The sequence below is a fragment of the Scatophagus argus genome, chromosome 10 (genome assembly GCF_020382885.2).
Source record: "Scatophagus argus isolate fScaArg1 chromosome 10, fScaArg1.pri, whole genome shotgun sequence".
Lineage (NCBI taxonomy): Eukaryota > Metazoa > Chordata > Actinopteri > Scatophagidae > Scatophagus > Scatophagus argus.
In genome coordinates, this window is record NC_058502.1 from 23619078 (window position 1) to 23632085 (window position 13008).

At 41.7% G+C, this 13008-nt stretch overlaps 1 protein-coding gene across 6 annotated transcripts in view; it reads left to right on the forward strand.

The window, feature by feature from the left end:
• birc6 (baculoviral IAP repeat containing 6) overlaps positions 1-13008 on the forward strand; it is a 132621-nt gene that overhangs the window by 79345 nt on the left and 40268 nt on the right. For 5 of the 6 annotated variants that reach the window (XM_046402032.1, XM_046402036.1, XM_046402034.1 and 2 more), the window contains exons 52-59: positions 742-850; positions 1133-1369; positions 1878-2733; positions 2957-3100; positions 5573-5702; positions 6781-6912; positions 10403-10564; positions 10710-10883. In XM_046402032.1, coding sequence (XP_046257988.1) covers positions 742-850; positions 1133-1369; positions 1878-2733; positions 2957-3100; positions 5573-5702; positions 6781-6912; positions 10403-10564; positions 10710-10883 — 1944 coding nt within the window. The remainder of the gene's footprint in view (positions 1-741; positions 851-1132; positions 1370-1877; positions 2734-2956; positions 3101-5572; positions 5703-6780; positions 6913-10402; positions 10565-10709; positions 10884-13008) is intronic. The other variant, XM_046402035.1, reaches the window with a different exon arrangement.

Genomic DNA, 13008 nt, shown 5'->3' on the forward strand with positions numbered 1-13008 from the left:
AGCAGGTCACTGAACATGGTTAAATGAGAATATAGTATAGTTTGGTAGTACCAAAAATACACAACAGAATGGTTTTTATCAGGAAACAAATTAGGACAATTTTCTAGTATATGGCTATGAAAATATTCAGACATTAATGACCCTTAAAATAAAATGTTTCTAAATATGTTCATACAAACCTGCTAACATACAATTGGTCATGACAGTAATTAATTATCAAGAAATGAAGTAAAGAAGCTTTAGTGAAAGCATCTTTAAGACCTGGCTAACCTGATTGGTTCTGCCAAATTTGAGCCCCAAGCCTGACTTGAGAACCAAAACTATATTTTTTTGCTTATGTGTTTGATTTCTTACTTTTTGCTTAGCAGGCTAAAGCAGCTTGTGTTGGACTTTTCATTCTGTGTCTGTCTACAACACATGCCATGCATTAACACATGTGACTGGCCCAGTCAGAAAGAGAAAGAGAAATATCTTGATAAATTACATTTAGTAGCTACAACTGACTAAACTTGAGCCTGAATTTTTGCCCCCCCCCTCCCAACAAACACACAAGCACTTGTACTGTGGCAAAGTCTCTTTCTAATATATCTAATGTAATTTTTAAATGTAATGTAATGTGATTTGGGTCAGTTAGCAGAATGTAGTTTGGAGGATCAAAAATAACCTGGAAAATAAAATAAACTTGTTAACCATCTGGCATGATAGCTATGCTTAGTTTAGTCTTTGTTTCTGTATTTGTAGACTTGAACAGTCCTCTGCTTTTTGGGCGACTAAATGGCCTCTCCTCAGACTCCACCATCGACATTCTGTACCAGATGGGCACCACGCAGGACTCTGGAACCAAAGATAGGTACGTCAACACTGTGTTTTTTTTTCTCCTTGAATCAGACTGTCATTAATCTTCCTTCAGTAGGAATAATAACTAATGAGAAACTGGCAAGGTGATTTTCCAGGCAGACGGTAAAAAGTGTCAAAAAGTTACTCTTCTTGTCATTTTTTACTGTTATATGTTACATATAACTTACACTGTGATGTACCTGACCATGAGAAACTGAGGAGATGATGCCATGTTTTCCAAACTATATGTTGAGTTCATTTATCAAAGTTTGTATTCTGAATTTTACCTTTTCAGAATCCAGGCTCTTCTCCAGTGGGTCCATGACTCTTCACGGGTGGCAGCCCACAAGATCAGTGTCCCTGTGGGATCCTCTGGTGCCGGTGCTGGTTCTTCCTCTGCTTCCTCAAGGGAGTATGGCCTCCTCATGCCTTCACCGTCTCACCTCCACTGTGTGGCAGCCATCCTGTGGCACAGCTATGAGCTGCCTGTTGACTACGACCTCCATGCACTGCTCAACAGAGAGCTCTTTGAGTCAGTCATAGTCCTTTCCCATATTTTTAAGACCATACATACTTGCATATGTTTAATTTAATATTTAACTGTTGCTAAGATGAACAATTTCATTCCCTGCTCCCTAGCAGGAAAATTAGAATAATATGTAATGATATTAATAATAAGCCTATGTCCAGGCTGAACTGAAATATTTAACTGCACAGTTGTGTGGTAACATTTGTGGTGTTTGGTTTTTTGGTTATGAAGGATTCATGTGAACATGGAACTTTCACAACTTTCACAACTTTTTTTAAACTGTCTGTACCATGGAGGTACAGACAGTTTAAAAAAAGTTGTGAATTTGAAATCAATTGTGTGCAGGGTCATAATTGATTTTAAATACTTTTTACTTGATCTATAAATGTACATTAATATTGCACAAATCAGGTCTTCTTCTTCTACTGACCATGAAGATAGGGTTAGTTATTTTGCAGCTTTTCAAGGATAGAGAGCATTATGTGATTTCATTTATTTTCCTTTCCTCCAGGCTGTTGTACAACTGGTCCATGTCATTGCCATGCAACATTGTGTTAAAGAAAGCAGTGGACAGCCTGCTGTGCTCCATGTGTCACATCAACCCCAGCTACTTCTCCCTGCTCATGTCTTGGATGGGAATCGTCTCAGTTCACAGCACCAGTCAATCTCAAGTCCAGCACCACCGCCTTGCAATGACTGACGATGGCAAAAAGCAGCACGACACCAACACAGCAGGACTTACTGACGACTCCAAGCATGCAAGACCCCCCATTAATCTGTCAGAGTCCCAATTAACCACACTGGCAGCTGCCTCCCAGTCTCCAGAAGCCATAGAACAGCTGCTGGACTCAGGATTACCCTCACTGCTGGTTCGCAGCCTGGTCCAATTCTGTATTGGCCTCCTAGCCAGTGCCGACCTGCCTCTGCCCGCTTCTCAGGCTGAGAGGCGACACCACCCTCACCACTACCACTTATCCTCCTCATCCTCACACAGTCGGCTGCCTTTGGCTGCGGACCTGGCCGCTCCAGTGCTGCGCTTCCTGACTGAAGTAGGCAACAGTCATGCCATGAAAGACTGGTTAGGAGGACCAGAGGTCAATCCACTGTGGACAGCATTGCTTTTTCTGCTGTGCCATTCCAGTGCCAGTGCTAGCGCTGGCGCAGGTTGCCAGCTCCTGGGCTCAGGATCTGCAACAGGTCCCCCTCAATCCCAGTTTCACCCTCCAGGGTCACGCTTCTCCCTGGCATCTTCTGGGCAGGCAGGAGGACTTACCACCCAGCAGAGGACAGCTTTGGAGAATGCCACTGTTGCCTTCTTTCTCCAGTGTATCTCCTGCCACCCAAACAACCAGCGGCTCATGGCACAGGTCAGCTCTTGCACGTCACTGTTTTGGGAGAATGGCAAAGACCAAAGCTTTCAGATAGACTGTGTCCACTTAAAATGATATCATTGGTCATGTTTTAAAAATGTATAATAAGATAATTTCTCAGGGACATATCAGTGTTAGTGGTATCAGGGACAAGCTCTTTCCATTTGGTTATATTCACTGATCTCAGTATTGATTTGAAGCTTGTATGTTCTGGCTGCAGGTCCTCTGTGAGCTCTTCCAGTCTGCACCCCAGCGTGGCAACATGCCAATCTCTGGTAACATCTCAGGCTTCATTCGAAGGCTTTTCCTACAGCTCATGCTGGAAGATGAGAAGGTCTCAGTCTTCCTACAGTCTCCCTGTCCGGTGGGTAACTTTGTCTGTTGTTGAATATCTGCTCTCTGTCCTTTAAATGTCCATTAAATTAATTCTGGCTCTGTGTAGCCTTTGAGCGCTGCTTGCGTCGAGGCGGACTCTTAGTCTTCATTTCTGTGACAAACCCTTTCTCTGCTTGATGCTCACATTAACACAATGTGTTTTTGACACAGGCTCTATGCAGGAACATTTACATTTCTCGTCAGAGAACTATAATATTTGCTTCAGTGCCATGCCAAAGCACCAATTCACATCTCATGACACTTTCCAATTTTTCCAATTCTTTATCAAAAGAGGAAAAGAGGAAGAGGAAAAGAGTCTACTCGTAAATGTAGAGAGGGTGTCCACCTCCTGGACCGAAACCGGAAGATGATTCCACAGTAGAGGAGCTTGATAACTAAAGGTTCTGGTTCCCAATCTACTTTTGAGGACTCTAGGAACCACAAGTAACCCTGCATCTTGGGAACGTAAAGCTCTGGTGGGATAATAGGGTGCTATCAACTCTTTAAAATATGATGGTGCCTGGCCATTTAGGGCTTTATATGTGAGGAGGAGAATTTTAAACTTTACAGGCAGGCAATGTAGAGAAGCCAGTACGGGAGAAATATGATCTCTGTTGCTGGTTCTGGATTAGCTGGAGAGTCTTTAGAGGCTTATTGGGGCAACCTGGTAAAAGGGATTTACAATAATCCAGCCTAGAAGTAATAAATGCATGGACTAATTTTTCTGCATCTTTCTGACTCAGAATGTGCCTATTTTTTGCAATATTGCAGAGGTGAAACAATACAGTCTTTGAAATATGTGTTAAAAAGAGCATGTTCTGATCAAAAATAACTCCTAGATTCCTTGCAGTGGAGCTTGAGGCCAAGGCTCGGCCATCTGGAGTTGCTATATCATTGGATAATTTGTTTCTAAAGAGTTTAGGGCCCAGAACAATAACTTTAGTTTTGTCCAAATTTAGAAGTAGAAAATTGCAAGTCATCCAGATTGTTCTGACTTTAAGACACAAGTACAGAAGTAAAATAAGTTTTAAACTTTAAATTCATTCCCAAAACATATATAACCCATCTTTTTTCAGAGATCATCAGATCATCTCAGTGAAGTAATAAACCATAGCAGATCATAGTATGTATGCCAAAATACGAGTCCTCCAACATGTTGTTAATGCAGCTTGTCATGGTGTGAGACTGGTTGGTGAAGTTTGGTTGGCCATTACAAGGTATTTTGGCTGTCAAGATCATGCAGACATGGGTTGTAAAATTTCAAATAAGTGACCTTTGTTTTCTGTGTGTAGTAGTGATATTATTCTATAGAGACAGGAAGACCACAGTTGGCCCCGTATGACCCCCAAAAATGCTTCCAAAAACAACTGACTCCACATCTGCTTTAAAAAGACCAATATCAGTTATACAGTGTAGCTTTTTTGTGACATTTTTAGAATGTTCAATATTTATGCATAAAAATGACTACAAACAGCAAATTTCCTGAAAATAGACAAAGAGAACCCAATCAAACAAATGAGACAGAAATATTAAGATAAGATAATCCTTTATTACTCCCATAATTGGGAAGTTACAAAGTTTTTCCCTCCAGGGATTAATAAAGGAATTCTGATTCTGATACAGCAGCAAACATGATATAGAGGGTGCAAAGCATGCAAGGATAAGGGAAGGATGAGCATTCAAAAAGAATAAATACACAGGAAATTATACTTCCATCCATCCATTCTCTATACCGCTTATCCGTCAGGGTCGTGGGGGAGCTGGAGCCTATCCCAGCTGACTACGGATGAGAGGCGGGGCTGGTCGCCAGTCAATCACAGGGCTGACACACAAAGACAAACGATCACACACTCTCACACTCACACCTAGGGGCAATTTAGAGTAGCCAATTAACCTAATGTGCATGTTTTTGGTATTGTGGGAGGAAGCTGGAGAACCCGGAGAAAACCCACACAGGCACAGGGAGAACATGCAAACTCCACATAGAAGGGCCCAGACCGGGATTCGAACCTGGAACCCTGTTGCTATGAGGCCACAGTGCTAACCACTGTTTGAAATAAAACAGGGCACTGAATGATACCTGAGTCATTTCAAAGTCATTGACTGGACACACTTCTGAACTGAAGGCCTTCAAATTAAATGCTAATTTCATATGGTCATATACTTTTTCAACTCACAGATATGTAATATTGGATCATTTTCCTGAATAAATAAATGCACAGGTATAATATTTCTGTCTCATATGTTTGACTATTCTCTTTGTCTACTTTCGGGACTTGTGTGAAAATCCACTGATGTTTTGAGGGATTTTTATGCAGAAACACAGACAATTCTGAAGAGGTCACAAACTTTTAAGTGGCACTGTATTTGTTCCTCAAATTTTCAATAGCAAAACCAAAGCTTTTTATGTATTTATACCACTCTAACACAAAACTGTTTTATCTTTTTTTCCCCATTTTAGTTGTATAAAGGACGCATCAATGCCACCAGCCACATGATCCAGCATCCCATGTATGGAGCAGGTCACAAGTACCGCACCCTGCATCTGCCCATCTCCACCACATTAGCTGAAGTTCTGGACCGGGTGTCTGGTATGTTTCAATACAGAAAACTTAAACCTTCCACAAGAATGAGCTGCCAAACAAAAAAAAAAACACAGAACAAGAGTTTCATTAGTACCCTGGGTTGTGGAGATATGAAAGCCTCACAGTCAGGGTTTCTATTATCCTATATTATAAGCTAAAAGCTAGCTTATGCGATGAACTAAATAACCGTTACAGTTGTATCCTTGAAACTTCCCTCTGATGAAGTGTACTTGTATTGAAAGTTGTAGCTTGCCTAACAGCTGTGAGGGTTAAACTGCAACAAGTGAGAGATATCAGACGTGACCAAACAAGCAAACAGTGTGCATTTTCTGAAACCAAGCAGGCCTAAGAATAATGATGTGTAAAGATGTGTCTGAGATACAGTCTGAAGTTTGAGAACTCTGAGATAGTTGATTGTGGATTCTCATTCCCAAGTCGCCAAATACCAGCGGTTTTGGTTGCTTGTATGATGATTTCCCAGATCAACCAGACTTGTGGTCTGAGTGGTGAACCTTGTGAATATGATTTAAATGATGATGATGATGTTGAATGAAACATGATGCTGTGATATTTTCGCACTGAACCACAGTGAGATGAACCTAAGGCTCTCCTTTGGCGTCTGGGTAAATCTGAATATCCCCAAATACAAGATGTTACATTTTTCTTTGACACTTACGTGTCTACAAGATGATCACATCATCTTGCCTAAATATATAAAGCCTAAGTAATTAACAAAATGTATTCCAGACATCAGCTCTGTGGTTTAGCCACATATCCTTATTGTATGAATACTCTCAGGCTGTCAAGATCAACAGTATACCACTGATACAATGAGCTGCAGTATTATTTTTAGCCATCCATGTGCGTGATGAATGGCTCATTTGCTCACTTTTTGGGACAATGACCATCTGATATAAGGCCTACACTGCTGCTGTTAAAGGTGTGTGTGTGTGACATATCATCTTCTGCCTGTCCCTCTTAAGAGATTTTCAGCTTTCCAACTTTTTTGTAAATTACATGCATAAATAAATAATGTTAAAAAAAAGTAATGATATAATTTCATGCTTTTTATTCAACCAACCAGACACGCCCAGCATTACAGCCAAGCTGATCAGTGAGCAGAAGGAGGACAAGGAGAAGAAGAATCATGAGGAGAAGGAGAAGATGAAAGCAGACAGCGGCTTCCAGGACAACTACAGTGTTGTTGTGGCCTCAGGTAAGATCTGTTCCATACACTTTCCTTGTTAAATGGCAACGCAGCCATCAATTTTCCACCACCTACATGTCAGTCATATTGGAAAAAGGAATTTTGTCAGAGGCACCAATAGGAAACACTAAAATCATACTGCTATCTGGAAATATGGTTTTCATTTTATCTTCAGAAAGCTATTCAGTTGTGATTTGTTTTTGTTGTCTGAAGGAGAGTTGACTTTGATGGTGGTTATTTTTGTCTTAGAAAGATCTGTCTGTGTCTGTATTAGGTACATATAAATTGGGACAGTTCTTTTTGGCATCTGGCCACTGCACACCACCACAGTGAATTTGAAATGAAACACTCAAGTTGTGAGTAGAGTTAAGACTGAATTCCATGGAGGTGTCTATGCAAGTGACAGAGGTCATCATAAGGCTGAAAAAACAAAATATACCCATCAGAGAGATGGCAAAAACAGTGGGAGTAGCCAAAACAACAGTTTGTAACACCAAAGGCCTGGAAGAACATGGAAGACAACTTAATTGGATGACCGCAGAATTCTGTCAACGGTGAAGAAAACCCTTTCACAACATCTAGCCAAGTCAAGCCAACACTCTTGAGGAGGCAGCTGTGTCGTTGTCACAGTGTAGAGTCAAGAGCCAGATTAGACTTTGCCCGAAAACACCTAAAAAAGCCTGTCCAGTTCTAGAATAAGATTCTTTGGACCACATGTATGGTGATGTATGGCTTGGATGCAGCTGCTCGGCCATGGAAACCCATTCCATGAAGCTCTCTACACACTGTTCTTGAGCTTATCTGAAGGCCACATGAAGTTTGGAGGTCTGTAGCAATTGACTCTGCAGAAAGTTGGTGACCTCTACGCACTATGTGCCTCAGCATCCACTGACCTCGCTCTGTCATTTTACGTGGCCTACCACTTCGTGGCTGAGTTGTTGTCATTCCCAGTCACCTCCACTTTGTTATAATACCACAGACAGTTGGCTGTGGAATATTTAGTAGTAGGGAAATTTTACAACTGGACTTGTGGCATCCTATCACAGTACCACGCTGGAATTCACTGAGCTCCTGAGAGCGGCCCATTCTTTCACAAATGTTTGTAGAAGCAGTCTACATGCCAAGGTGCTTGATTTTATACACCTGTGGCCATGAAAATGATTGGAATACCTGAATTAAATTATTTGGATAGGTGAGTGAATACATTTGTGTATATATATGTATATATATGTGTATATATATATATATGTGTGTGTGTGTGTGTGTGTGTGTGTGTGTGTATATGTATATGTATTCCACAACCCCTCCAGCACCCTTGCAAAACAGCAGATCTGCTCCAGTGCTCCACCGCGGTTACGAAAACCACATTGTTCCTCTTGGATCAGAGTTTTGACTAACGGGCGGACACCCCTTTCATGCACCTTGGCGTAGACTTTCCCAGGGAGGCTGAGGAGTGTTGTCCCTCTATAGTTGGAGCACCAAGGGCGACCACCACCCTTTCCTTGTCACTCCAAGGCCACTGTCCCCGATGACCATGCAGTGCTGCCGAGACGTGTCAGCCATGACAACCTCACAACATCCAGAGCCTTGAGTACTCTGGACGGATATCATCCACCCCTGGAGCACCGCTGCTGTGGAGTTGTTTAACTGCCACAGGGACTTCCACCCGAGTGATGGGAAAGCCTCCCTCCGCCACACTCTGTTTTGTCCAAGGAATGCATGTCGGTGGAATTAAGGAGATCCTCCACCGCCCAACAATATCCTCAATAACCTCGAGGTCTGCAGCTCTCCACTCCCACTGTAAACAATGTGAACTAAGTGCTGCTTCCCCTTCCTGAGTTGCCAGAGGGTTTTTTCGTGACTTTTTTTTTTTGGAGTTTTTTCATGACTGCCCCAACCGCACACCTGCCAGTAGCTGTCAGCTGCCTCAAGAGTCCCACAAGGCTGCCATGCTCTGTAGGACTCCTTCTTCAGCTTGACGGCACCTTTCACCCTCGATGTCCACCAGTGGGTTTGAGGATTGCCGCTGCGAGACTAGCACCACAGACCTTCTGACTGCAGCTGTGAACAGGCGCCTCTGCAATGGCAGTGTGGAACATGGCCCAACTGGACTCTATGTCCCCCACCACCCCTGGGATGCAGTTGAAGCACAGCCTTAGGTGGGAGTTGAAGACCATTCTAACCAGGTCTTCAGCCAGACGTGTGCCTTTGATACTTTTTGTTTCGCTGAGCTCACTACTGAATAAGGTCAATGAACTGACTGTGCTGGTGAAGAACGTTAAGACCTTCAGGGAGTGCAGTTTGTCAGGGCAGACAGAGACACAACAGCGGAGAGGAGAAGGACTCGCTATATTTGTGAACACAAGGTAGTGTAATCCTGGGCATGTGAACACCAAAATCTCCATCTGCTGCAGGGACATCAAACTTTTTGCTGAAGGTTTGCATCCCTATTACTTGCCCAAAGAGTTTGGACACAGCATTATTGTCATTGGTTGCATCCCGCCAACGTGGAGGTAGCGTATGACGTAGTCCACTCCGCTGTTGCTAAATTACAAACACAGCACCCTGAGGCGATTGTGTTAATCTCTGGGGACTTCAATCATGTGACTCTGGACACAATATTACCTGCTTTTTCCCAGTATGTGGACTGTAACAGCAGGGGACCTACTGTATGCAAACGTAAAGGACACATACAACGCCACCCTGCTGCCTGCACTGCGGAAAGCAGACCTCAACCTTATTCAGAACGGTAGTCCAGCACTACAAGACTATTAAAGTTTCTTTCTCCAAGCTCCTAAACTCCCAGGGACAGGACTGTCGCAGTCATTCACATGCACAAACATACACATACCATACACGCAAATACATACGCACACCCAAAGCTTGCACTACACGCACTTTAACAACCATATCCAATGTCTTATTGTATTGCACTGTCTTGTCGGCCTTGTGCTTAACTGTGTGTGTACTGTGGATATCTGTGCATTTATTTTTTATTTTCTAATTTTGTATATTTTTTGACTCATGTATTTCACACATTTCTGTTTTTATTTATTTATTTATTTTTTTTTGTATTTTTATTTTAGTTCACTCATATCGTCTGTGTAGCACCATTTAGCATCCTAGAAATTGCTCTATTTATTGCACATACAAAGCTGTAATTAGGCTCCTTGAATCCTTGAATCGTCCTTGAATCAATGGAAGCAGCTACAGAGTCAAGTATGGCACTCTAAAAATAGTGTATACTTGTGCAGTGTGGCATTTGGCTTGACATTAAAGCTTTTTTACATGGGCCTAGCCCGAGTATTCTTATGATCTATTGGTCTTAGTTTGGTATTACAATTAATATGCATTATATAATCCATTGAGTGCTGTGTTTGCTTTGCTTTTTTATGTAAGTCTGAAATTTGATCCAAATTAAATATTAACCTGTATTTCTGTCATTGAGAACAAGCATAACAGGCTTTTGATATTTTCATTTTGTCTGTCTCCTTATCAGGCTTGAAGTCCCAGTCCAAGCGAGCTCTTTCAACTCCTCCCAGACCTCCCTCAAGGAGGGGTCGCGTGATGAGTGACAAGCTGACTGCTTCATCTGGTGTGGACCCTTCAGCCAAAACCATCAGTGTGCCTGTCTTCCACCTCTACCACAAGCTGCTTCCAGGTACTACATGTACAACTGCAAGGTTGTAGATGTATTGGCCACTCAAGAACATCGAGCTGTTTGGGTCAAATCCAAAAACCAACCAAACCATAAAGTCCATGTATTATTGAAGTGAATTTTTGTGTTTGCTCTGTCGTCCCTCAAGGTCAACCCCTCCCACCTGAGATGACTCTGGCCCAGCTGCTGACACTCTTATATGACCGCAAGATGCCACAGGGCTACCAGTCCATCAACCTGACAGTTAAACTTGGCTCCAAGGTTATTTCTGACCCGAGCCTTTCCAAGACAGACTCTTTCAAGAGGCTACGCACTGAGAAAGGTACCAAAAATATACAGCTGTACAGAATTGGAGGAATTGTCATATGTTGAAATAATAGTCTTGTCAGCAAAAGTGTTATTTTTCTTTGACACAGGATGGTGTAAACCCTCACTATTTACCATTTTTCAAAAATGTATCTTGATATGTTCATGCTTACTCAATTCAACATAATATATGTCTGTGTTTTTTATGAACAGTTCCCATGTCCTTTCAAATATACGTACAGCTATAAATGTGCAGGAGGCTGACTCAGTTTCACTCCTCTTTGACATCAGGGAGAGCTTTGATCTCCTGTTTCATTGACAATTAGCAGGAGATTTATCGATAAAATAAGATAAGATAGACCTTTATTTGCCCCACGCTGGGGAAATTCACAATAAAGGTTATCAAATAGATTTATGGTTCAACTCTGCAGTGCAGTTAACTAGGGAAAAATATTGTTAATATGTTAATACAATACAATTAATATTGTTAATACAAGTGAACCAAGAGGAAGCATGTGCACTGATGGGTAGAGGTGAGCAGTCAGGCTGAAAATATCTCAGTTAATATAGTAGAAATATTTAATCAAAATTTGCAATCTGAATTGTGACCTTTGTTCAATTTTGAAATACCCTGTAGGCTGTAGTCATACTTTAAATAATCTATGAATTTCTACACTTGACCCATTAAAACACAATATTGCATGAGACAGTCCCTTTTTTGGCACCAACTCTCCATCCACATTGCTGCTAGCTATAGCTCACATTACATTTAATATGTCACCCTGGAAGAACCATGTAAGCTAATCTACAATTAGGTACATATATATTGGAACAAATATAATTTTTTGCCATTTGGCCTCTGTACACCACCACCACATTGAATATGAAATGAAACACTCAAGTTGTGAGCTGAGTTAACCATTTAGGAATTACAGCCATTTTTGTACACCCACCCCCAGTTTTGGTTGCTCATAAATGAGGGGCCACTCTAACATAACTGCAAATATGAGTATTGTTTTTAATACTTGGTTGGAAATCCTTTTCAGTCAATAACAGCCTGAAGTCTGGCCTGATTGTTGTTCTTTCTGCTTTCAGTCTTGGATTTCAATAAGTGAAAAGCTTGCTCTATTGGGTTGGGATCAGGTGATCGACTTGACCAGTGAAAATTATCGCATTTCGCATTTCAGTGCTGTATGTTTTGGGTCATTATCCATCTGCAATATGAACCTGCATCTTCTCAGTTTTCATCATTTGGCAGAATCTGGGTAGAGAGTATAGTGCTAAACACTTCATAATTCATATTGCTACTTTCATCAGCAGTCAGGTAATCAATAAACACTAGTGACCGGGTTCCACTGGCAGCCATACATGCCCATGACATAACACTGCCTCCACCATGTTTGACAAATGATTTGGTATGCTTCGGATCATGGACTGTTCTATTCCTTCTCCATACTTTTACAAGTTCATCTCATCTTGGTTTCATCAGTCCAAAGAATCTTATTCTAGAACTGGACAGGCTTTTAGGTGTTTTCTGGCAAAGTTTAATGTGATCTTTCTGTCAGTGAGCATTACCAGTGGTTTGGACCTTGTAGTGAAGCCTCTGTATTTACATTCATGAAGCCATCTCTTGAGACTTTGACAATGACACACCTACCTCCTCATGAGTGTTCTTGACTTGCCTAGATGTTGTGAAAGGGTTTTTCTTCACCAATGACAGAATTTTGCGGTCCTCCACTTCATTTGTCTTACGTGGTTTTCCAGACCTTTTGGTTTTCCTGAGCTTGCCAGCTAATTCTGTTGTTTTGGCCACTCCCAATGTTTTTGGTCTCTCTCTGATGGGTTTATTTTATTTATTTATTTGTTTTTTCTTTCTTCAGCCTAATGATGTCACTTGCATAGACACCTCTTTGGACCTCATGCTGAGTGTTCCAGTTTAAGAAGATTAAGAATCAGCTTTATTGACAGTATATATATTTTTACATACACACACTGAATTCGTCTTGTGCAGTGGGCAGCATCAAGTGCCCGGAGAGCATATTGGGGGGGGGGTTAAGTGCCTTGCTCAAGGGCACATCAGCTGGCTAATGGAGGGGGGGGGGGGCATTTTTCGCATTAATCACTCCACTACACCCACATTT